At 57.5% G+C, this 25,233-nt stretch overlaps 2 protein-coding genes across 6 annotated transcripts; one reads left to right on the top strand and one right to left on the bottom strand.

Annotated features, from left to right (window-relative positions):
• Positions 1 to 8: 8 nt before the first annotated feature.
• On the bottom strand, positions 9 to 4,129 carry INHA (inhibin subunit alpha). 2 transcript variants are annotated; one of them, XM_009183141.4, is made up of 3 exons: positions 3,496 to 4,129; positions 3,104 to 3,329; positions 9 to 1,034 (listed from the first exon to the last, which is right to left on the bottom strand). In XM_009183141.4, exons 1-3 carry the CDS (start codon positions 3,589 to 3,591, stop codon positions 202 to 204), a joined length of 1,155 nt encoding a protein of 384 aa, XP_009181405.2. In that variant the 5' UTR covers positions 3,592 to 4,129; the 3' UTR covers positions 9 to 201.
• A 31-nt stretch (positions 4,130 to 4,160) lies between these two features.
• On the top strand, positions 4,161 to 24,904 carry OBSL1 (obscurin like cytoskeletal adaptor 1). 4 transcript variants are annotated; one of them, XM_021923388.2, is made up of 20 exons: positions 4,161 to 5,485; positions 7,759 to 8,028; positions 8,114 to 8,365; positions 8,508 to 8,810; positions 8,957 to 9,253; positions 10,591 to 10,863; positions 12,499 to 12,771; positions 13,466 to 13,738; positions 16,670 to 16,942; positions 17,698 to 17,973; positions 18,047 to 18,334; positions 18,521 to 18,796; positions 19,724 to 19,993; positions 20,158 to 20,430; positions 21,700 to 21,966; positions 22,742 to 22,854; positions 23,402 to 23,558; positions 23,729 to 23,890; positions 24,210 to 24,314; positions 24,627 to 24,904. In XM_021923388.2, the coding sequence occupies exons 1-20, from the start codon at positions 4,474 to 4,476 to the stop codon at positions 24,902 to 24,904; spliced, it is 5,691 nt and encodes a 1,896-aa protein (XP_021779080.2). In that variant the 5' UTR covers positions 4,161 to 4,473. The 4 variants fall into 4 exon arrangements, 3 of the variants coding, with proteins under 3 accessions (XP_021779080.2, XP_009181402.3, XP_031507405.1); XR_004176640.1 differs by lacking the exon at positions 18,521 to 18,796 and having other exon boundaries at positions 23,402 to 23,890; positions 24,627 to 24,836; XM_009183138.4 differs by lacking the exons at positions 22,742 to 22,854; positions 23,402 to 23,558; positions 23,729 to 23,890; positions 24,210 to 24,314; positions 24,627 to 24,904 and having other exon boundaries at positions 21,704 to 21,819.
• Positions 24,905 to 25,233: the final 329 nt, after the last annotated feature.

Here is a 25,233-nt window from a genome sequence, read left to right as displayed (position 1 = left end):
ACGTATGCCAAGTTGTATGCACTGTGTTCTTTATTGAGACAGAAGTGGGATGGGGAGGGTAACCCATAGGCAGAGAAGTGAAAGGAGGGAGGAGTGGAAGTCATCTATTTCCCAACTCTGCCTTTCCTCCCAGCTGATGATGGTGGGGGCTTAGCCACCAGCCATGGGATTAAGAAGGAAGACCCACCCCCCTTAGACCCCTTAGATACAAGCACAGTGTTGCGTGAGAAGGTTGGGCACTGTCTCATACTTGAAAGAGTATCCTCCATCCGAGGTGGTGCGGACATGTAGGGGCCTCATGGTCCCTGGGAGAGCAGCACAGCAGGGCTGGGCCCCTGGCAGCAAGGAAGGGGGCTGGGCTGGGGTAGGGGGAGCCCCAGGGACTGGAAGGGGCAGGTTTGGTGGGATGTGCAGCCCACAACCACCATGGCAGTAGTGGAAGATAAAACTGGGAGGGTACACGATCCACCGTTCCCAGCCCAGCTCCTGGAAGGAGATGTTCAGTGCTACTCTGTGGCAGTTGGCGTGGGCAGCTGGTTCCTCCGGAGGCCTCTGCAGCAGGCGCAGAGCAGAGGGAGACCAAGGCCAGGACATCGGGGGAGTTGAGCGTCGGGCTCTCTCCCCTCCACTGGGTGGTCTGGTCCGAGTGTGGGCCACCAGGAAGGGCGTGGCCTCAGGCTGGGCTGAGCAGGTACAGAGGGGACAGCGCAGCAGCAGCACCAGGACGGGGTGGGTCAGCAGTGAGAGAGCGGAGGTGGCCAGGTGCAGCACGGCCCAGCGAGGGGGGGCATGGCCCAAAGACATGGGCACAGCCACGGGTCCTGCCGGTGACAGTGCCAGCAGGCCTAGCAGGGGCTCAGAGCTATTGGAGGCTGCTGTGCCCTGCCTGTCCAGCCCAGTGTGGAACCACAGGTGGGCTGAAGTCACTTGGCGGCTGCGTGTGTGCTGGGATGGCCGGAACATGTATGTAAAGAGGCCCTCCTCAGCCTCCTGGGCCAGCCCTCCGGCAGTTGGCTTGTCCTCACAGCTGGCACCTGCAGGAGACAGAAGAAAAGGGAGAGGGCAGCCCTGACTGGCAGGGCCTGGCACCCCTCCTCTTCAGCAGAAGGGATGTGGCCGCCAGTCATGAGCCAATGATAGGCTGCACTCTGCTCCATGCCCTCCAGGATGTGGGGACTCTCCTGAGTTTTGGGAGAGCTTCTGTAGGCTCCCCATTTTAAAATTTCATCATGAAAGGACTTTAAAAAATAGAAGACATTGCCAACTTCTCTCTGAAGTGGTTTTACCAATTAACATGCCCATCAGCAGTGTGTAAGAGGCCCTGTCTCTCTCCACTTCACCAGCACTAAGAATTGGTATTAGACTTCAATGCCTACTCACCAGACAGTGTTAAACAGTATCCTGAGTGGTGTCTACATGGATGGTTGTTATGTTACTGTTTTTTTTTTTTTTTTTTCTTTTTTTTTGAGAGAGAGTCTTACTCTGTCACCCAGGCTGGAGTGCAGTGGCATGATCACGGCTCACTGCAGCCTCTACCTCCTGGGCTCAAGCAATCCTCCCACCTCAGCCTCCTAAGAGACCACAGACGTGTGCCACCACACCCAGCTAACTTTTGTGGTTTTTGTAGAGACAGGATCTCACTATGTTGCCCAGGCTGATCTCAAACTCCTGAGCTCAAGCAATCTGCCTGCCTTCGCCTTCCAAAATGCTGGGATTATAGGTGTGAGCTATCACACCCAGCCGTATTACTTTTTTTATTTTTTTATTTTTTTTGAGATGGAGTCTAGCTCTGTGGCCCAGGCTGGAGTGCAGTGGCACCATCTCGGCTCACTGCAACCTCCGCCTCCCGCTCTGCCTCCCGGGTTCAAGCAATTCTCCTGCCTCAGCCTCCCGAGTAGCTGGTGCCACCATGCCTGGCTCATTTTTTGTATTTTTAGTAGAGACGGGGTTTCACCATGTTAGCCAGGATAGTCTCGATCTCCTGACCTTGTGATCCTCCCGCCTTGGCCTCCCAAAGTGCTGGGATTACAGGTGTGAGCCACCGCGCCCGGCCCATATTACTCTTTATATCTTTAGCATGTTAGGAATATTGTATAATAAATTCTTTAAAATAATTCCATTTTTAAAAGACAAGTTTACACCAAAAAAAAAAAAAAAAAAAGAAGGAGGAGGGAAAGGCGAGTGGGAAGGAAGAAAATGGAGAACAAGGAGGAGGGGGAAGAGGAGGGGGGCTGTAACTCAGAACAGAGGGGAGTCCTTTCAAGAATGTGTAGTTGGCATCCTCACACTGACACACTCATAGACTATACTAATCATCCTGGAGCAGCACCCGCTGATGGACTGGCAAGTGGAACTATACTGTTACATGGCTTCTTTCATTATCTAGTCACAATTGGTCCATTTTGCAGGTACGGAAATTGAGGCTTAGAGAGGTGAAATGACGTTCAACGACTAAGTGGCCAGACTGGAATTTTGCCTGATCCCAAAGCCATCCTTCTCCCCACTGTGCTGCTAACGGACTGCAGTGAGGGAGGCAGGGGTCCTCTCTAAGAGAAAGGTGGACCAGATGACAAGAAACCCACCCGGAGGTGGGCTTATCCATCCAGTCAGTGGAACAAGGGGACGCACATATGTCGAGACAGGAACTCAAGAGAAGATAGACTAGTTTTCCAGAAAAGTTTCCCAGCTAATCTTTTGCCTGTATCTCTGATAGCTTCTCAGTCTCAGCTACCTGGGAGTAAAGAAACAGGGTCTGGAGCAGCGAGCAGAGGCAGAGATAGGAGGAAAGGTGGCAGGAAGGGGCCCAAGCCCAGACATCTCCATCTCTAGAGACCCCTGGTCTCCCAGCGCATACCTCCCAAATGCCTCCCACCTGCCATGCACTCTAGGTACAGCCTCTCACTTAATCCTGAGAGGTTGGCGTTATCACGCATTTTACAGATTGGGAGACAAGAGGCATAAGGAGGTTTAATAACTGGCCTATTGTTGCAAAGCCACTGAGTGGTAGGGCTGGGATTCAAACCTAGGTCCACCTGGCCCGCAAACCCATGCTGTGCCTTGCTGCTTCTCAAAGTCACCCTGCCAGTTCCCCCCCGCTCGTTACCTGTGGCTGGGAAAAGGATGGCCTGGGAGACATCCTCCTCCTCCTCGGGCTCAGAGCCCCTGCGTGTGAAGCCCCCCAGGGCATGTCTTCGGAGCAGCCGCCTGACTCCAGGGTCCCCACCTTCCCTGGTCACCACGGGGGACCCCAAGGCATCCAGGAACAGGGCCCTCACCTTGGCCAGAACAAGCTCCCGGGCCAGCTCCGGCCCTTGGCAGCTGTGACCACCCTGTGGGGCCAGCAGCAAGAAGAGCAGTAGGGGCAGCACCATAGCTCACCTGGCCCTGCTAGCGGGGAACCCACACCCTCCCCCGTGCCCTTTCTGCCAGGGTCTGCCCAGGGCAGCTCCACTCTCCCCTCCCCATCCCACACCCACCCTCTTCTACCCTTCTCACCCAGTCTTCTCCAGTCCTTTCCACGCCCCACAGTCCGAGTTGCCCCTGCCCGTGGCATTGAGACCTCCTATCTCTGACGCAGATGTCTGTGGCCATGAGCCTTATCTCCCACTCCCGCCAGGGATGTGAGGGAGGGGCTGGGGAGGATTTCGCCCCAAGCGACCTGACTCATACAAGCAAACATTACAACCCCTTCTCCTACACACACACACACACACACACACACACACACAAGCACTCTCTCACACACACACACACACATCCAGAGGTTTACATCAGGTGGGACAGGAGCCTGGGAGCTGCAGCTGGCCAGCCCCGGAAAGTGTCATTTGTCAGGGAGACACAGTGCACCACCCCTCAGACCTTCTGGGGCCCCTTTCAATAAGCAGCTGCTGGGCCGGCCAGCCCTTGGGGGAAGGGCTGGAGCCGGGGCTAGAACCGGGGCTAGGGCCGGGGGCAGGTGGTCCTGCCTGCTCTATACTTAGCCCAGTGGAGCCAGTCTGGGCTCTTGTCCTCCAGCTGTGTCATCAGAGAATATTTTTGGGATTGGCAGCTGCAGGCGCCTCTGCCACTCAGGCCCAAGCCTGGCGGGCGGCTAGGGACCTGGCGGCTGGAGGTGGGAGGGAGGAGGGGAAGAGGCCCAAGCTGTGGGAGGGGGCTGGGAAGAGAGGCTCCCAAGAGCAGGAAGCCAGGCAGCTGGCAGGAGAGGCTGCGGGGCCCCTCGCTGGAGAGGCAAACAGGAAGGACTGCCCCCTGAGCGCCAGGCTTCGGCCCCGGAATCGCCGCCGCCGCCGCCGCCGCAGAGCTGCAGCTTGGGGCCGAGGGTAAGGAGGCGAGCCGGGAGCAGGAGGCCCGGGAGAGCTTCGCGGGTCCCCGCGCCTGGTCCCCAGCCGCGCCCCGGCCCCGCCGCCCCCGGCCTCGGCTCGCCCTCCGCCCACCCTCCCCGTCGGCCGCTGCAGGCGGTCTGAGACAGCCGCGATGAAGGCGAGCTCAGGGGACCAGGGGAGCCCCCCGTGCTTCCTGCGCTTCCCGCGGCCCGTGCGGGTGGTAAGTGGCGCCGAGGCGGAACTCAAGTGCGTGGTCCTGGGGGAGCCGCCACCGGTAGTGGTGTGGGAGAAGGGCGGGCAGCAGCTGGCGGCCTCGGAACGCTTGAGTTTCCTGGCGGACGGCGCGGAGCACGGCCTGTTGCTGAGCACCGCACTGCCTACCGACGCCGGGGTCTACGTGTGCCGCGCCCGCAACGCGGCAGGCGAGGCCTACGCGGCGGCCGCTGTCACCGTGCTGGAGCCACCGGCCTCCGAGCCCGAGCCGCAGGCCACCGAGCGCCCGCTGCCACCGCCGGGGTCCGGGGAGGGCGCCCCGGTCTTCCTCACGGGGCCCCGATCCCAGTGGGTGCTACGGGGGGCGGAGGTGGTGCTGACGTGCCGGGCGGGGGGCCTCCCTGAGCCCACGCTGTACTGGGAGAAGGACGGGATGGCCCTGGACGAAGTGTGGGACAGCAGCCACTTCGCGCTCGAGCCCGGCCGCGCTGAGGAGGGCCCCGGCGCGAGCCTGGCGCTGCGCATCCTGGCAGCTCGGCTGCCGGACTCCGGCGTCTACGTGTGCCACGCCCGCAACGCGCACGGCCACGCGCAGGCGGGGGCGCTGCTCCAGGTGCACCAGCCCCCTGAGAGCCCGCCCTCGGACCCCGACGAGGCCCCCGCGCCCGTGGTGGAGCCGCTCAAGTGCGCGCCTAAGACTTTCTGGGTAAATGAGGGCAAGCACGCCAAGTTCCGCTGCTACGTGATGGGCAAGCCCGAGCCCGAGATCGAATGGCACTGGGAGAGCCGCCCGCTGCTCCCGGACCGCCGCCGCCTCATGTACCGCGACCGCGACGGCGGCTTCGTGCTCAAGGTGCTCTACTGCCAGGCCAAGGACCGTGGGCTCTACGTCTGCGCCGCGCGCAACTCGGCGGGCCAGACGCTCAGCGCGGTGCAGCTGCACGTGAAAGGTACGGCGGCGCCCGGGGCCTGGGGAGGGGCCTCTCGTGTCCTCTGAGGCCCTCCGAACACCAGCCCTCGAACACCAGCCCTCCTCGGTGCGCAGCGCTGCCCCGAAGACTGGAGGAGAGGAGGTCCGCGGCAATATTAAAATATCAAACCCGCCCGCCTCCCGCTTTCCAGGGATTCGGATTTACTAGGTCTCCCGGGTACTCAGGAACTTCTTAGCAAACTCCCCAAAAGATTCCAAGGCAGATGGTGGAACACCACTAAGGAGTGATTGATGTACAAACCCAGAGGGCCGTAGAACTCTTCTCCCCTAGTGGGTTTCAATGTCTTTGTTATTTTACTTCTCCTTCCCCAACTGAATTCACAACCAGAGTCCCAATATATGAGACAGATAAAGGAGTATTTTGTGGGCCTAAATTGCTAAGTCTGCGTGTATAACAGGTACTTCTAAAGCATCAGTGAGAATAAGGAGGCTATTTTATTGAATACAGGCATTTGAAGTGAAGACTGCATTCGTGAGTCCAGGCTCTGAACCCTGTGGGAACAGCCTGGCTGCGTCTGTCACCTTGAGAAACAAGTGATTCAGTAGAAAGCTAGACAAGGGAGGACAAATGTCCTGCGTGTTTTTACTGTTCTTTGATTAAACTACTCCCCACGTTTGCAAGGAGAGGAAGGTGAAGGAGAGAAGGTTTATATTTCAATGTTGAATCACCAACAATATCCAATAAACGCTTACATTCTCATAAACAGAAAATTCAAAGGGGAAAAAAAAAGCACACCCCAAACTCACCATTAGGTAACGCTCCCCAGAATAGGATTTCATCACAACGCAAAGGATTATACCTTCACTAGTTATTGTCCAGATTTTTCTCTTGGAGGAAAAAAAAGTTGGTAAATTCTCCTGAGTCCTGCCTGGCATGCAGTGAAGCATGTGGCCCCTGGGCTGCGGTGGTGGCCTCACTGGTACAGTTCAGTGCGCACAGATTTGTCAGGCTGGTGCTGATCTGGACCTCCATCAGGAAAGAAAAGCCCCGAGGGGGCCGGGCGCGGTGGCTCAAGCCTGTAATCCCAGCACTTTGGGAGGCCGAGACGGGCGGATCACGAGGTCAGGAGATCGAGACCATCCTGGCTAACACGGTGAAACCCCGTCTCTACTAAAAAATACGAAAAACTAGCCGGGCGAGGTGGCGGGCGCCTGTAGTCCCAGCTACTCGGGAGGCTGAGGCAGGAGAATGGCGTGAACCCGGGAGGCGGAGCTTGCAGTGAGCGGAGATCGCGCCACTGCACTCCAGCCTGGGTGACAGCGCCAGACTCCGTCTCAAAAAAAAAAAAAAAAAAAAGGCCCTAGGGAAGGCTGGAGGGCTGGAGGAGCTTCCCAGAGTTGCATACACACACACTGAAACTTGCTTCTCCAGCAGCCCGAGTTAATTCTCTAGTTTCCAACATCCTGTTTTCTTTTCTTTCTTTCTTTTTTTTTTTTTTTTGAAATACACTTTTGAAAGGGGTTAAAATAGCCAGGCGAGGTGGCTCACTCCTGTAATCTCACCACTTTGGGAGGCTGAGGCAGGAGGATCACCTGAGGTCAGGAGTTCGAGAACAGCCTGGCCAACATGGCGAAACCCTTTTTCTACTAAAAATACAAAATAATTAGCTGGGCGTGGTGGCACGTGCCTGTAATCCCAGCTACTTGAGAGGCTGAGGCACCAGAATTGCTTGAACCAGGGAGGTAGAGGTTGCAGTGAGCCAAGATTGCACCACTATACTCCAGCCAGGGCAACAGAGCGAGACTCCATCTCAAAAAAAAAAAAAAAAAAAAAAGAAAGAAAAGAAGAAAAAAAGAAAAGCGTTAAAATATTTTAAATTCTACTCAGACCCTTGTGGAATATGTGAAATTCCACATTTCCACTGGGGCGGGGGGCCTAGGGAACAATTTGAAAATCACCAATCTAGGGCCTAGAGGACCCCAGAGAACAGTTTGGAAATCATCAATCTGATCCAACCCCTTTTGTCCCTTTCCCCATTTTACAAGTAAGGAGACTGAGGCCCAGAAGCGTTGAAATGGACTTGCTCAAGGTGATGTGGCTAGTGTCAGGGCTGGATGAGAGCTTAGGTCATTTTAGGAACCACCACTTCCCTTCTGGTAGTTTTCTGTGATTCCACAGTGCCCGCTGGCTCTGCATAAAGAGCACATGGCATGAGCTAATGCGATTTGAGGCGTCCTACACCTAGTCTGGCCCTTCTCCAGAGCCCTCTCTTGTCTCTCCCCTCTCCACAGAGCCCCGCCTCCGGTTCACACGGCCCCTGCAGGATGTGGAGGGCCGTGAGCACGGGATTGCCGTGCTGGAGTGTAAAGTACCCAACTCCCGCATCCCCACGGCCTGGTTCCGTGAGGACCAGCGGCTGCTGCCCTGCCGCAAGTATGAGCAGATCGAAGAGGGCACTGTCCGGCGCCTCATCATCCACAGGCTGAAGGCAGACGATGACGGTGTCTACCTGTGCGAAATGCGGGGCCGGGTGCGCACCGTGGCCAACGTCACAGTCAAAGGTCAGCTGGCCCATGGGGAAGAGGCTGAGGCGGAGGCAGGCAGGTGCTCAGATTCCAGGCTGATGGATTCCCGTCCGCATCTCAGGGCCCATCCTGAAGCGCCTGCCCCGGAAGCTCGACGTCCTGGAAGGAGAGAACGCGGTGCTGCTGGTGGAAACTCTAGAGGCTGGAGTTGAGGGACGCTGGAGCCGTGATGGGGAGGAGCTGCCGGTCATCTGCCAGAGCAGCTCGGGCCACATGCATGCCCTGGTCCTTCCAGGGGTCACCCGAGAAGATGCTGGCGAGGTTACCTTTAGCCTGGGCAACTCCCGTACCACTACGCTGCTCAGAGTCAAATGTGAGGGCAGGAAGGCCTCTGGACAGGCAGGGCAGGGCAAAAGGTTGGCCAGATGCCACAGTTGGGTTGGTGAAGTAGATTTAAGGTGGAAGGGCTGTGGAGGCCCGAGCAAGGCCGGAACACATCCCTGCCTTGGTCTCAGGTGTCAAGCACAGTCCTCCAGGACCCCCTGTATCAGCAGAGATGTTCAAGGGCCACAAGAACACGGTCCTGCTGACCTGGAAGCCTCCCGATCCAGCTCCCGAGACCCCATTCATCTACCGGCTGGAGCGGCAGGAGGTGGGCTCTGAAGACTGGATTCAGTGCTTCAGCATCGAGAAAGCCGGGGCCGTGGAGGTGCCGGGCGACTGTGTGCCCTCCGAGGGTGACTACCGCTTCCGCATCTGCACAGTCAGCGGACATGGCCGTAGTCCCCACGTGGTGTTCCATGGTTCTGCTCACCTTGGTGAGTTGGTCCTGCCAGACCCACCCATCACTTCTCCTCCCTTCCCCAGCCCTCAGTGCTGGTCCTCTCACAGGCCTGCCATCTGCCAGCCTCTGCCCTCTGCCACCCCTTCTAGTTCTGACAGCTGCACTCTGTCCCTGTCGCAGTGCCCACAGCTCGCCTGGTGGCAGGTCTGGAGGATGTGCAGGTATACGACGGGGAAGATGCCGTCTTCTCCCTCGATCTCTCCACCATCATCCAGGGTACCTGGTTCCTTAATGGGGAAGAGCTCAAGAGTAATGAGCCAGAGGGCCAGGTGGAACCTGGGGCCCTGCGGTACCGTATGGAGCAGAAGGGCCTGCAGCACAGACTCATCCTGCATGCCGTCAAGCACCAGGACAGTGGTGCCCTGGTTGGCTTCAGCTGCCCTGGCGTGCAGGACTCAGCTGCCCTCACAATCCAAGGTTGGTGCCGGTGGGGACCTGAGTGGGCAGAGAGAGTCAAGACACAGAAGTCCTGTTGGCAAAACGAGGCAGATGTTGGTCCCATTTCTTGTATCGGGGCCAGGAGAGCAAGGAGCATCCGTGATGGGCTCAGGTTGAGGGCTCAGAGGTCCGGAAGGCCAATTTCAACTTACATGCAACATCCAGGGCATTGTTATCTTGATATATGTCAGCATCATATCCCAATTCTCTGGAGTGCTTTGTGGTTTACAGAATTCTATCACATTTGTCATCTCATTTGAAAGACACAGACCCTGGCTGCTAGTCCCTGACTGCCTCCTGCCAAGTTGTCTAATTGCTGACACTGTCACTGCAACTTTCTACCTGCCAGGCACAGTCCTAATCACCTTACATACATTAACACAATCTTCTCAATGGTCCTGTAAGATAGGGTTTTTTGTTTTGTTTTGTTTTGTGTTTGTTTGTTCGTTTTGAGATGGAGTCTCTCTCCGTCGCCCAGGCTGGAGTGCAATGGCGCGATCTCAGCTCACTGCACCTTCCATCTTGTGGGTTCAAGCGATTCTCCTGCCTCAGCCTCCTGAGTAGCTGGGACTACAGACGTGTGCCACCATGCCTGGCTTATTTTTGTATTTTAGTAGAGACAGGGTTTCACCATGCTGGCCAGGCTTGTCTCAAACTTAAGATAGGTTCTTTTGACATTCCCGTTTTATAGCTGGGGAAACAAGCACAGAGAGGTTAAGCGACTTGCTCGAAGTATGGAGCTAATGAGCACAGGTGCTGAATTATGAACCCAGGCAGTCTGGCTCCTGATCACACTGTGCCACCTGTTGAAAGGGGGAAGGAGGGGAACAAGGCATCCCTGAGGAGGACAGCTGGAGGTGGGGTGCTGAAAGTTCAAGGATCACGCTAGCATGTGCCATGTCACCATTGCTGGAGTTTGTAAGACCAATCAAGGAATCTGTTGGCACCCATGCGCCGGGTCTTGGGGTGATTCGCTGTCAGCGTCGCAGGCAGAGGGCCAGGCGAGACCTGACCAGCAACCAGAGCAACATTTCCAAAATGGGCACCCGGCTCACTGACATCAGAACCACCTGGAGGGCTGGTTTATAATGCAGATTTCCTGGCCCCTGCATGCTTGGGAGTCCAAGAATTCTGCATTTTTAGCAGACTCCCTAGGAATTCTTACCCACAGCCAAAGCCCTGCTCTTAAAGGTTGGTGTGTAAGCCTAAGCCTATTTTTAAAAACCCCAACAACAGCAGTGGTTCCCTCTGATGCATCCAACACTGAGCCCATGCACCGGAGGGAGGGGTGCTGATCTGTGCTTCTCCCCACACAGAGAGCCCGGTGCATATCCTGAGCCCCCAGGACAAGGTATCATTGACCTTCACAACCTCAGACCGGGTGGTGCTGACCTGTGAGCTCTCAAGGGTAGACTTCCCGGCGACCTGGTACAAGGATGGGCAGAAGGTGGAGGAGAGCGAGTTGCTGGTGGTGAAGATAGATGGGCGCAAACACCGTCTGATCCTGCCTGAGGCCAAAGTCCAGGACAGTGGCGAGTTTGAGTGCAGGACAGAAGGGGTCTCGGCCTTCTTCGGTGTCACTGTCCAAGGTCAGGAACCACGCCAGCCTGGGCTCCTCCCGCCAATTGTGGGGCCGCATAAGCCATGCCCTCTGGTCTGCTGCCTACTTGGGGGAGTCCTTTACAGGGAAAGCCCAGTGGCCCAGGGGACATGTTTCAGAACTCTGCACTTGCTGCTTTTTTTTTTTTTTTTTTTTTTTTGAGACAGGGTCTCACTCTGTTGCCCTGGCTGGAGGGCAATGGTGCGATCTCAGCTCATTGCAACCTCCGCCTACTGGGTTAAAGTGATTCTCCCCTCAGCCTTCCAAGTAGCTGGGACTACAGGTGCGTGCCACCACACCCAGCTAATTTTTTTATTATTCGGTAGACACAGGGTTTCACTATGTTGGTTAGGCTGGTCTCGAACCCCTGACCTGAAGTGATCTGCTCACCTCAGCCTCCCAAAATGCTGGGATTATAGGTGTGAGCCACCATGCCTGGCTTGCTTGCTTGCTTGCTTGCTTTTTTTAAGATGAGGGTCTCACTGTTGCCCAGGCTGGCCTTGAACTCCTGTGCTCAAACGATCCTCCTTCCTTAGCCTCCTGAGCAGCTGGGATTATAGGTGTGCACCATGCACAGCATGCCTTTGCCTCCTAAACCCCTGATACACTAACACTGCCTCGCTGTCCACATAGCCTCTGCTGGGTTGGGTGGCGGAACAAAATGCAATTAAGGGGAGGAGAGATGGGAGCAAACACTTTTTGGGCGCTTACTCTGAGCCAAGCATTATGCTAAGTATTTTCAGTATACACTCTTTCATTTAATCCTCACAACGGGATGAGGGGCAATATATCTCCAGTTCACAGGCAAAGAAACAGAGGCTGTAAGAGGTTTTGTGACCTCTGTCACACCATAGCTTGGAGACACACACAGGATTGTTCTATTCCTGCTGCCTCAGATAGAGTCAAACAGAAGTATTGAGTGCAGTCGCCCCGTGGTTCTCACAAGTCAGTCCATAGACTGGCTGCTTTAGGAAGCTCCTGGAAGCTGGTTATAAATCCCTGGACTGTCCAGAGCCCCAGTATCCAGGGTGGAGCCTGACGATCCTCTCTTAACAAGTGCAGACTCTCTGAGAGAGCAGCTTGGGAAGCACAGATCCCACTCATCTCACTGAGTGGAAGTCCTGTTTTCCACACTATTGCCAGGGGCCACACTGGGGCCCTGCCCGAATGCACCCAGTGACAGGGCACCCACTACCTGGAGAGTGGCTGTGTCACTGTTGCCACTTGTTGGATCATCCTTCACCTCCTGCCTGCCCTGGGGTCTTGTAACAGAGGCAGTAAGCATGGCCCTGATGTGACTTGTGACAGTGACCTCCCTTCAGCCTAGACAAATGGTGGCTGCCACTCTGTGAACTCTCTGTGCCTCCTTCTGTCCATGTACTCACTCCGCCACCTCTGATCCTTTGGGGACCCACAGAGCACTCTGGTGCCACATGATCTCCTGCCATGCCTCACCTGCCATACCCTCAGCGTTCCTTGTCATTGTCCCTGAGTTCCTACACAGCAGGGCCTTAGCCCTCCCCCAGTGTCCTCCTGTGCAGAAACAGTGTCTCCTGGCCACACAGCTAGTTTGGACTCCTTGTGCGGGGGTGTCTGTGCGATGCCATCTCTGCTCCCTACCCAGATCCCCCCGTGCACATCGTGGAACCCCGAGAGCATGTGTTCGTGCATGCCATAACCTCCGAGTGTGTCATGCTGGCCTGTGAGGTGGACCGAGAGGACGCCCCTGTGTGTTGGTACAAGGACGGGCAGGAGGTGGAGGAGAGTGACTTCGTGGTGCTGGAGAACGAGGGGCCCCATCGCCGCCTGGTGCTGCCCGCCACCCAGCCCTCAGACGGGGGCGAGTTTCAGTGTGTTGCTGGAGATGAGCGTGCCTACTTCACCGTCACCATCACAGGTGGGGGGCCAGGTGGGCCTCAGAGGCACGGGGGAAGGTGCCCCTGCTCCTGCTGGGGCAGCTGCCACACCTTCACTCCTGGGCCACTGTTCCCCGCCCCTGCTGCCCTCCCGCTGGCAGATCAGACCTCCTCCCTTTCTCCTCAAGCTATGGTCTAGTCACACTCAGGAAACGTGTTATCATAAGCACATTGGTCTTGGCTAAGGAAGCCCTGCTTTCTCTGTTCTCCTAAAAACCTGTACCAAGGGAAATCTTTGGGGACAGTGAGTTTATTGCAGGGTAGGGCAGAGTCTAGGGCAGGTGGTCTCAGGCACTAGAGGGGCCAAAAATTCTTGGAGGAGGAGACCCCCAGCTCCATCTGGGGACCCAACCCTCCTTTCCTCAGTTCCACCCTTCATACCATCCCCGTCCCAACGCAGAGAATGTGGAGTATTTCTACAGCTGAGGCTGACTCCGTGGTCCCCGCTGTGTGGCTCCTGTGCAGCACAAGGTCTGCTGTGCTTTTGTGACAGCTGTATTCATGTGTCTCTAGCTGTGAGTAACTGTTAGCTGCTGTGAGATGCAGTCTCTGGGAGGTCCCTCTTCAACACATGGCCTCCTTTCCAGGGGTAGGGGACACAACTGGATCAAGGAGGGTGGCAGGGCACACCTGGCCCACCCCTCATGCCCGGCAGTGGCTGTCCCTGTCCTCCAGACGTGTCTTCGTGGATCGTGTATCCCAGCGGCAAGGTGTATGTGGCAGCGGTGCGCCTGGAGCGTGTGGTGCTGACCTGTGAGCTATGCCGGCCCTGGGCGGAGGTGCGCTGGACCAAGGATGGAGAGGAGGTGGTGGAGAGCCCCGCGCTGCTCCTGCAGAAAGAAGACACTGTCCGCCGCCTGGTGCTGCCTTCTGTCCAGCTCGAGGACTCCGGCGAATACTTGTGTGAAATCGACGATGAGTCGGCCTCCTTCACTCTCACCGTCACAGGTGTGGGCCCAGCGCAGCTCCCTGGGGTCGCAGAGACAGCCCTGAGCCCTGGAGGAGCTGGCCACATAGCCCCAGCTAGCACCCTGGGGAGGAGGGAGGTGTGGGCTGCGGGTGCATGTGCCAAGGTTCTTGCTGAGATGAGCCCGGGCCCCTATTCAAGGAAATGAGCCCCTCCCCGGTGCCCAAGGCCAGGCCTAGCTCTGCTCCACAGCTCATTTACTGAGCACTTTCCCTGGATCAGGCACTGGGAGTAGCAGGTGAGTCATGCAAACACTGTCCCTTTTCTGAGAGAGCTGCCAGGCTAGGTGAGGTGACAGCTGTTTACCAGGGGTCGCAAACGGGCAGTCCTGGGGCCCCATGCATTCCACACATGTGCTTTGTTTGGTCTGCAGAGTCTTACCACAGTCAGGACAGTTCAAATAACAATCCGGAGTTATGCGTCCTCTTGAAAAAGCCGAAGGCCCGGCGGCTCTGGTCCCGCTTCCCCCCATGGCGACGAACAGCTGGCACTGAGTAGCAGCTGCCCCCGTAGTGTGGGGCCCACATTCCTCCGTCCCACCGCCCTGCCATTGCTTTTTGCCTTTCCCCAGACTGCTTCAGCCACTAACCTAACCTGGCCCCTGTGGGCATTTGAGTTTGCGACCCCTGTGTTAAACCAATAAACATGCAAATAAATGTACAGTGACACCTGGTGATAAGTACTGTGAGGGCCAAGGGCAGAGGGCTCAAGAGCGCAGAGCAGAAGGGTCAGGGAGGGCCTCGGAGAAAGTTGCCCTTCCACACACAGGAGCCAACAGCGTGCAGACACAGCTGCTGCCCTCCAGGAGTGCACAGCCTGGCAGGAAAGCCAGACGCCTTCCAGGATCTTACAGCATGGGTTGTCGAGGGTCCCTGGGCTGGGAGCCACCACCCTGGCCTGGCGACAGCAAGTGCTTTCAAAGCTGATACTGGAGCTAAGTGGGGTGGGGTGTGGGCAGGAGGTTGGGGGAGAATATTCAAAGCGGGAGAAGCACAGGACAACTGTGGAAGTGACGGAGGTTCAGTGCTGGAGACTTCCGGGCGACGGCTCATAGCATCCAGCCCAGTGTGTGTGTCTGGGGTTGGGGGTCCATAGGGCTAGGCAGCTCTGCGTGGCACAGAACCCCACTGGCTGCATTGGAGCCCCCATCCTACTGTGGCTATAGTCCTGTCCTCCCTCAGCCCTGCCCTGAAAGTCATGCTCCATGCTGAGCTGTTTAGGGCCCCCCACTCCCTGCACCCCAGCTAGTGCACCCTGCACACACAAGCCCACAATGCCTAAGAGGCCTTCTGCACACATTCTGCCCTGTAGTAATCACCTTCACCCTCTCCCACTCAGCCGTGGCCAGACATAATGGCCGCATACACACAAACTCCAGCCCACACTCAGGCTCCCCACAAAACACCAGGCTCCCCACAAAACACCAGGCTCCCCACAAAACATCAGTCTCTTCACAGGGAAGTTCACACAAACACCACCTCTGCTCTAGGCCAGAGCAAATCAAATCTGACACCAAGCTGAGGTCCCGGGGCTGGGTGGCCACCCTGGTCCCCTCACTGATCCCTGTCCTCACTCCACTGCCCTCATCACCTTCCCCACCCCTCAGGCAGCTGCATTCTGGTCTCTCCTGGCCTTGCTTGGCCCCAGAGGACCAGCCTACATCCCCCAGACCCTTAGAGCAAGGAAGCGCATGGGGGAGGTGGGTTGTGTGGCTCAAGGCAGGAATCTCCATGGAGGCGGGGGTGCTGAGTGGGGAGCTTGTGGTTACCCCCGCCCATGTGTGCCCCTATAAAACACCCCCCAACCCTGGCCCCTCCGGCTGGGAAGCTAGCAGTTCCTCAGCCCAGCCACCAGGGGGCTAGAGGCTAATGGAGCACTAGTCTCCCTGAAACTTGAAGATTCTGGGGGAACCTGGGGGCAGCGGGGGTGTGGGCAGGCCTGGGCTCCATGCACTGGTCACCTCTAATATTGACATGGTTCCCTTTCTGCAGAGGAGTGACCAGAACTTGGAGATGAGCTCTCAGAATCAGCATTTAGCACCCCTGGGGAACTCTCAGACAGACGTTGAATGCAAAAAGCATTATTGAGTTCCTGCAAGCCTTGGCTTGGAATTCCTGCCACTACCTGTGGGGTCTGAGCCTCCCTTTAACAGAGAGTATTTCTTCCTCCTGCCCCAGAGTGGGTGTAGCCAGTGTGACCTTAAGGAAGTTGTATAATCACTCTGTGCCCAGTCCCTTATATGGAAAATGGGGATAAAACACTACCTTCCTCTTAGGATTGCCATGACAGTTAAATGTTTCAAGTGCTTGGGACTGTTCCTGGACCTTAGGAAGCATCATATCAATGTTTGCTATTGCAGATCCACCATCCCTTATCCATAGTTCCAAAATTCCAAAACTCTGAAAATCAAAAGGCTTTTTGTAAGTTTTGTATTCCAAGTCATTTCAGTAAAACCTGAGCTTCATTGCTCTGAAGCTATTTCTATGCTTTAATTATCGTGCCAAGGGTGAATATCGCTCTAGCTATGTATCTATAAGATATGAGTGTCTTATAGATATATTCTTGTATCTGTAAGATTCTGTATCTTTCAATATATCCTGCTTAGGGTGAATGTAATATGTGTTACACCATGGACATGTTAATGTGACTGATGAAGGGGGAGGCCCCCATGGGGGCTGAGGAAGGTATGTGATAGATGAGAAATGCATTATTTCTGGAATCCAAAGCATTCTGGATTCTGTAACACCTCTGGCCCCAGGGATTTCAGAGAACAAACTGTGGACCCATTATTGCTTATTATTATTATTTTACTTATCATTATCATGTGGGTGATGGGGACTTCATGCTGCCAAATGGCTCCAGAGAGGCTGACAGTGAGCTTGTGACAGGCTGTGGTTGTCCCCACCCTGCAGAACCTCCAGTACGGATCATATATCCCCGCGATGAGGTGACCTTGATCGCCGTGACCTTGGAGTGTGTGGTGCTGATGTGTGAGCTGTCTCGGGAGGATGCCCCTGTGCGCTGGTACAAGGATGGACTGGAAGTGGAGGAGAGCGAGGCCCTGGTGCTGGAGAGGGATGGGCCACGCTGCCGCCTGGTGCTACCTGCTGCCCAGCCCGAGGACGGAGGGGAGTTTGTATGCGACGCTGGAGATGACTCGGCCTTCTTCACTGTCACTGTCACAGGTGGGCAGTCTCTGCAGCACACAGAGGTAGAGAGGTAGGGGGCTAAGGGACAGACACCCACCTAGCCCCACCTCCCCCACCCCATCCCCAGCCTTCCCCTTATCCACCTTCCTCGTGTTCGGCCATCAGAATCCTGCTTAGCCACATCAGGTCAGGACCAGAGGCCTGGTGGGAGGGTGCCCAGCAATTAGAACCATTTGTTCATTCATCCATTCATTTAATACTCATTGAGCAACTACTATGTGCTTGGCACTGTTTTAGATGCTGGGGATACAGTAGTGAACCAATAAGACTAAACCTTCTGTCTTCACAGAGCTTACACTCTAGCGAGAATGAACAGACAAAAAATAAGGGATGGTTTGTCAGGTGGTAACGAGTGCACCAGAGGCAAGGCAGGGAAAGGGGATAGGAAGTGGGGGTGGGTATGGAGTGAGCTGTGTAGATCTGGGTGTGAGTCTAGATCCGCCTCTTTCTGTCTGTGTGACCTTAGGCAAGTCAGTTTCTTCTTAAAAGGCCTCAGGTCCTCAGCTGTGAAGTGCAGCCAGCAGCTGTGCACCTCTTGGGGGTGGTCAGAGTGACTGAAAAACACAGGGTTCTTAGGACAGTGCCTGGCACACAGCAGCTGCTCCATGGACTGCAGCTGGCACCGTTCTCAAGAGCTGGGCTGCCAGTGGGGAGGGCTGAGGATCTGGTGGGTGATGGAGGAGAGGCCCGCTGGCCAAGCCCATGTACGCCTCTCTCTGACCACCCACCAGCCCCACCAGAGAGGATTGTGCACCCAGCAGCCCGCTCCCTGGATCTGCATTTTGGGGCTCCAGGGCGTGTGGAGCTGCGCTGTGAGGTGGCCCCAGCTGGGTCTCAGGTGCGCTGGTACAAGGATGGGCTGGAAGTGGAGGCATCAGATGCCCTGCAGCTGGGTGCTGAGGGGCCCACCCGCACCCTGACCCTGCCCCATGCCCAGCCTGAGGACGCCGGGGAGTATGTGTGTGAGACCCGGGATGAGGCCATCACCTTCAATGTCATCCTGGCTGGTGAGTGCTCCTGGCCAACCCGGGACAGGGAGGCAAGGGCAAGCATGCGCTGATACCCTCCTCTCTTGTCCAGAGCCCCCAGTGCAGTTCCTTGCTCCAGAGACAACCCCAAGTCCGCTGTGTGTGGCCCCGGGGGAGCCAGTGGTGCTGAGCTGTGAACTGTCCCGGGCTGGCGCCCCCGTGGTCTGGAGCCACAATGGGAGGCATGTGCAGGAGGGCGAGGGCTTAGAGCTCCATGCCGAGGGCCCCCGCCGAGTCCTCTGCATCCAGGCTGCAGGCCTAGCCCATGCAGGGCTCTACACCTGCCAGTCGGGAGCAGCCCCAGGAGCCCCGAGCCTCAGCTTCACCGTCCAGGTGGCTGGTGAGTACAGCCTCGGCACTAAGCCTGAGAGTGGCACCCCAAACCCTGTAGGATTCCTGCTTTTCCAGCATGTCCTGCCCATCCCTGGCCCCGCGTCTCTTAGTACCCTCCCCATCATGCCTCCCCCTGCCCTCCTCAAAGCCCTGAGCCTCTCCCCCTCAGTGACCTCCAGCTCTGACTCCACAGAGCCCCCTGTGCGGGTGGTAGCTCCTGAGGCAGCCCAGACGAGGGTTCGGAGCACCCCAGGCGGGGACCTAGAGCTGGTGGTGCACCTCTCCGGGCCAGGGGGCCCTGTGCGCTGGTACAAGGATGGGGAGCGACTGGCAAGCCAGGGGCGGGTGCAGCTGGAGCAGGCCGGGGCCAGGCAGGTGCTGCGGGTGCAGGGGGCACGAAGTGGGGACGCTGGGGAGTACCTGTGTGACGCGCCCCAGGACAGCCGCATCTTTCTTGTCAGCGTGGAAGGTAACAGTGTACCCCTCAAACCCTGTGGGCTCTGGCACCCCAAGGACCACCTGGTACACTTTAGGGCCCCCTTACCCCTCCATCCCCGCTTTGCTGCCTCTGGCTCCAACCAGGGTGTGCATGACCATCACTTGGATAGGGGCTCAGGGCTCCCCTCCAGAGCCTGCTTTGTAGGGTTAAGAAAGCATAGACTGGGGCCAGGTCTGGTGGCTCCAAGCCTGTAATCCAGCGCTGGGAGGCCGAGACAGACGGATCACAAGGTCAGGGAGATCAAAGACAATGCAGCTAACATGGAGGCAAGTCTCACCTAAAAAATACAAAAACTAGCCCGGAGGCTGAGGCTGGGGTGAGCCCTCCATAGAGTCCCAGCTACTTTTAGGGAGGCTAGAGGCAGGAGAATGCAGTGAACCCGAGGCCGGGAGCTTGCAGTGAGCTGAGATCCGGCCACTGCACTCCAACCATGGGCGGCAAGACAGACTCCTCTCAAAAAGCATAGACTGGTGGTTAAAAGCAGAGGCTCTGGCGTCCACCCACCCAGGTTCCAGCCTGGATTTTGTGCCCCAGTAGCTGTGTGACATAGGCAAAGTTGTTCAACCTGTGTGAGCCCCAGTTCTGAAAAGAGGGGATAGTGCTTGTCTTATAGACCTGTTGTGACAAGTAAATGCTGTAAATAGGGTCCCTGGTAAATGATATTATTAGTGCATCACCGAGGTGGGGTGCTAGGCTAGGATTGCGAGGAACTGACTAAAAGAATTGGCAGGGAGCTGGCATCTTGTCCTTTGGGCCACCCGTGTGGTCGATACATAGTAGGTCCTCACGGAAGGTTTGTTAAATGACTGGGGATGAGGGCCTGTACCCTGAGGAGGGGATGAAAAGGAGAGAGGAGAAAAGACCCAGCCCAGCTCACTGCCTGACCGTGCCCCTCAGAGCCACTGCCGGTGAAGCTGGTCTCGGAGCTGACACCACTCACTGTCCACGAGGGCGATGATGCCACGTTCCGGTGTAAAGTCTCCCCACCAGATGCCGATGTCACCTGGCTGCGCAATGGGGCCGTCGTCATTCCAGGGCCCCAGGTGGAGATGGCCCAGAATGGTTCAAGCCGCATCTTAACCTTACGAGGCTGCCAACTGGGTGATGCAGGGACCGTGACTGTGCGGGCAGGGAGCACGACCACAAGTGCCCGGCTCCATGTTCGAGGTTAGGTCCTGGTGAGGATGAGGTGCTCTGTGTCCTGTGCCTGTACTCCCAACTTGGACCCCAGCTGCCTTGCCTGTCTACCTAGGGACAGACCAGTGGGATGGAGCAAGGGGCCAGCTTCCAACCCCACCAGGCTCCATGGCCTCCTCCTTCTTCCCCACCAGAGACAGAGCTGCTGTTCCTACGGCGGTTGCAGGACGTGCGGGCAGAGGAAGGCCAGGACGTGTGTCTCGAAGTGGAGACAGGCCGAGTGGGTGCAGCAGGGGCCGTGCGCTGGGTACGAGGTGGGCAGCCCCTGCCCCACGACTCTCGCCTGTCCATGGCCCAGGATGGGCACATCCACCGCCTCTACATCCATGGTGTCATACTAGCTGACCAGGGCACCTACGGCTGTGAGAGTCACCATGATCGCACACTGGCCAGGCTCAGCGTGAGGCGTGAGTGCCCTGTCCTCTCTTAATGCATTACCCACCCCACAGCACAGCCTTTTCTGGCTGTCCTGGAGTCCCTCAGGCCCCCACCAAAGTGCCCCTCACCGCTGAGAAAAGTCAACCATGGCCGTCCCAGCAGCAGCCTGCCCAAAGCAAAACTTTTCTTTTTCTAATATTTTTTATTTACCTTAGAAGTCCATGTGGATTTTGCATTCCATTGCATATTTCCAAGTTGGCTTTGCTATAAACACAAATATTCTCCAGAAAGACCTGCCGTGGGCATCCTTCAGTCATGTATTCTAGGGATACACATACCCACTTAAGTAGCAGGGATGACTGGCAAACAGCACCCCACACGTCCTACCCAAAGCTGGAGCCCTCTGTTTCCTGTGTGACCTCATGCAAGTTAACCTCTCTGAGCCAAGTCTCCTTAAAAATGGGGCTGAGACCAGGTGCAGTGGCTGACGCCTGTAATCCTAACACTTTGGGAGACCAAGGCAGGAGGATCCCTTGAGGCCAGTAGTTTGAGGCCATCCTGGGCAACATAGCAAGAACCCGTCTCTACAAAAAAAATAAAAATTAGCCAGGCATGGTAGTTACTAGGGAGGCTGAGGTGGAATGATTGCTTGAACTCAGGAGTTTGAGGCTGTAGTGAGCTATGATCATGCCATGGCATTCCAGCCTGGATGACAGCAAGACCCTGTCTCAAATTTTTAAAATGGGGTTGATCCCCATCTCAAGTGTCTCTGGGAACATTAACTGAGATGAAAATTCTTACACAGAGATTGGTGAATGGTTGTCATTGGTGACACATCTGTTCTAACTTATTTCATTCAAGAAATCACAATAAACCTGTGTCCCAGTGTTATTCACCTTGTACAGCTGGGGCAACTGGGGCCCAGAGAGGTCAGGCCATTTGCCAAAGATCACACAGCACACTAACTATGTGGTAGAGCGAGGTACCATTCTAGTGTGTCTGACGCCAAATTCCATGCTCCTTCAAGTGTCACAGTACCCCTCACCCAGACTCCATGACCCCCTAACTACACTTCTCCCCCTTCCTGTGCCCTCATCTCCTAACCCTAATATAGCCCTCCCCCTGCCAAGTCTGTCCGCTGTGCCCCTTTCCTCCAGCACACTGGTTCTGAACTTTTTTGGTTAGGACCTTAGGTTGGGTGTTGGGGGGTGTAGGCAGGACCAAGGGATGAGGATCGACTGCAGTCCCTGCCCAGAGCTGGAGGCCTCATCCTCCCTTTCTCCATCTCCCCCGGCCAGCAAGGCAGCTGAGGGTGCTGCGGCCTCTGGAGGACGTGACCGTCAGTGAGGGAGGCAGCGCCACCTTCCAGCTGGAGCTGTCCCAGGAAGGTGTAACCGGGGAGTGGGCCCAGGGTGGAGTCCGGCTGCATCCAGGGCCCAAGTGTCACATCCACTCAGAGGGCCACAGTCACCGACTGGTACTCAAAGGCCTGGGCCTGGCTGACTCAGGCTGCGTCTCCTTCACGGCGGATTCCCTGCGCTGCGCAGCCAGACTCGTTGTGAGAGGTGTGGCTCCAGGACCACAGCCTGCCTGCTGACCTGTGTGGCCCTACTCACCCCAGGCATGAATACTGACCCCCGACTCGTGTGACCCCCATTGACCATGCCTGTCTCAGTGTGGCCCTCATTGACATCCCTGCCAGAGTGTGACCCCCTCCTCCGACTCTTAGGCCGTGTGTGGCCCCAGAGACTCCTCTGCCTGAGTGTGGCCCCTGACTGCCCCAGGCTCAGCCAACCACTGACTCTGCTACTGTGAGCATGCCTATGCCATTGTGGTCACTGCTGTCTGCCCGCCTGCACACCACCCCACTGACCACTCTTAACTGTGACCCTACGGGCTACACTGCCTGCCATGGCTCCCTCTGCCTGTCCAGTCCCTCAAATCCACTGACTGCCTGAGGGTGACATCACTAGCAACTCTGCTTGAGTGTCCCCCATGTTTGCTTCCAGCCCCAGGATGTTCCCACTGACCACTCCACTGGCATCTCTGCTTGTTTCCCCATTGCCCTCTGGCCCCCAGCTTCTCCCCCACTGACCACCTTAAAGTGTGACTCCCGGTTGGCCACTCCTAACCCATTGGCCCTGTGGTCCTGCCCACCACCGCCCCCCAACCCCCGTCCCCACCACTGACGGATCCTTCTTGGACCACTTGTCCCAGCTCATCCCCCACACGCTAGTGTCCTCTACTGACACCTTGTGCCCAAGTGTATGTCCTCCTTGTCCCTACAAGATTGGTCCCCATCCTGCTCCCTCTGCACTGTCCTCCCTCTCCCACTCCCAGAGGTCCCAGTGACCATCGTGCAGGGGCCACAGGACCTAGAGGTGACCGAGGGCGACACAGCGACGTTGCAGTGCGAGCTTTCCCAAGCTTTGGCTGATGTTACCTGGGAGAAGGTCAGATCCCAGCCCCAGCCCAGCCCACTTCAACATAACACCAACAATAATAATGCCCCAGACAGAAACAACTAATACTTAAGCGGATGTGCCTGGCACTGTGCTAAGATTTGCATTATATTTTATCCCTTACTCCAAGGACAACTCTAGGAGGTAGGTCTTGTCACTGTGATACCTATGAGGAAACTGATGCTCAGTGGAACAAATTACCTACCCAAGGGCAGACAAAAGGTAGAGCCCATATTTGAATCCAGGTTTGCCTAACTCCAGAATCCGTGCCCATGTCCCCTGTGATCCATACCTGGCTCTGGGCTTCCCGAGCACCTTGGCGGCCCTAAGGTCCCCAAAAAGTGACACTTTTTCAGAGAGGCTCCTGGCACGACCCCAAAGGCGTGGGGACAGCCCGACCCCAGCCTGGGAACACGAGACACGTATAAACGCGCCTCGAGACTGCTTGGCATTAACAGAGGGTGCTGCCGCCTGCCAGGGCCGGGGTCGCCTGTGCCCAGCCGGGCCCGCCCCGACCCTCTGCAACTCCCGCCCCTAGGACGGGAACGCGCTCACTCCCAGTCCGCGGCTCCGGCTCCAGGCCCTCGGCACGCGCCGCCTTCTCCAGCTGCGGCGCTGCGGCCCCTCGGACGCCGGGACCTACAGCTGCGCGGTGGGGACGACCCGCGCCGGGCCGGTCCGCCTGACCGTGCGCGGTGGGTATGGGGTGATGCGGAGGCTGGGCACTGCTTTGGGCATGAGACTTGCGAAGCCGTCTTCCCCCGACCCTGCTGACCGCGCGTGCTTCTAGAAAGGGGGCGTGGAGGGGGCGTGGCCGGTACCTGCCCTCCACCCCGCCCCGCTCACGCCCCGGGCTCCGCCCCAGAACGTACGGTGGCGGTGCTCTCCGAGCTGCGGTCGGTGAGCGCCCGTGAAGGCGACGGCGCCACGTTCGAGTGCACCGTATCGGAGGTCGAGACCACAGGGCGCTGGGAGCTTGGAGGCCGCCCGCTGAGACCCGGAGCCCGCGTCCGCATCAGACAGGAAGGTCTGGCTTCCTGGTTACCCTCTCGGGCCCCTCGCTGCCCCGCCCAGACTCGGACAGATCCCGCCCCACCGGGACAAGCCCCGCCCCTGACTCGGACGGGCCCCGCCCCGCGGCCCTGTGAGCCTCGTCCCCAGTCTTTACCCCGCCCCCAGCCCCGAGTCTCGGACCGCTAGTCTTCCCGCTCGGTATCCCGGTTCCGCCCACCCTAGCGTACACTAACGGTGTCCGAACCGACCCAGGGGCCTGCTGCGCCCCCACCTTCGTCCCTAGCGCTCCTCAGAGGTGGCTCCGGCCTCGCTAGCGACCCCCTCACCCCCAGGGAAGAAACACATTCTGGTGCTTAGCGAGCTGCGGGCCGAAGACGCCGGTGAAGTACGCTTCCAGGCGGGGCCCGCCCAGTCCTTGGCTCTACTGGAAGTGGAGGGTAAGCACCTGGGGCGGGAGCCACAGAGAGTACATCTCTGTCTCCTGCCATGGGACTGACGGACTTGGGGCTGGCCCCAAGAACGCTGCCTCTCTCTCTTCCCCTCCCCCCGAGAGGCTGTCCTGGGCCGGGTCACAGAGGGCAGCGCGTTTCCCCGGGAAGAGGAGACTTTGGGTCTGAGGTGCAAGGGAACGGACTGGTGGCATAGAGGGCTAAGGCCAGGAGTGGAGGCTGCAGGGAGGGAAGATGCATCTCTTCTCCTGGGGGCCATGCGTGTCCCTATTAACTTAAGCTCCTGCCCCCTATCCCCAGCATTGCCTCTCCAGATGTGCCGCCACCCCCCTCGCGAGAAGACCGTTCTGGTGGGCCGCCGGGCGGTGCTGGAGGTGACTGTGTCCCGCTCGGGGGGCCACGTGTGCTGGTTGCGGGAGGGGGCCGAGCTGTGCCCGGGAGATAAGTATGAGATGCGCAGCCACGGCCCCACCCACAGCCTGGTCATCCATGACGTTCGACCTGAGGACCAGGGCACCTACTGCTGCCAGGCCGGCCAGGACAGCGCCCACACACGGCTGCTGGTAGAGGGTGAGTAAAGTCAACTGGGCAGAGGCAGGAGGGCGAGGGCGCCTGGGAGCTGATGGGTTAAGCCACACCTGGCTTTCCAGGACTTGGGGTGGCAACGGGTCCTGGGATACCTCGGAGGTGGGGATGGGGGAGGGAAAGGGTAGAGCACACCTAGGGCTGGAAAGCCCTGGAACCGCTTGGCTCAGATCAGCTGCTCCTGGTCAGCTGTTCCCACCTTTCTACGCCCCTTCCTGCCAGGCTTCTCCTCTCTCCTGCCACTGGACCATGTTTGTCTCTCTTGAACAGCCCTGTTTCTACCAGTTCCTTTCCTCCCCACTTCCCCAACACTGCCTGCCTC

This window comes from Papio anubis, chromosome 10 (assembly GCF_008728515.1).
Source record: "Papio anubis isolate 15944 chromosome 10, Panubis1.0, whole genome shotgun sequence".
Taxonomy (NCBI): domain Eukaryota; kingdom Metazoa; phylum Chordata; class Mammalia; order Primates; family Cercopithecidae; genus Papio; species Papio anubis.
The sequence above is the reverse complement of the archived record's forward strand: the minus strand, read 5'-3'. Positions and strand labels throughout refer to the sequence as shown.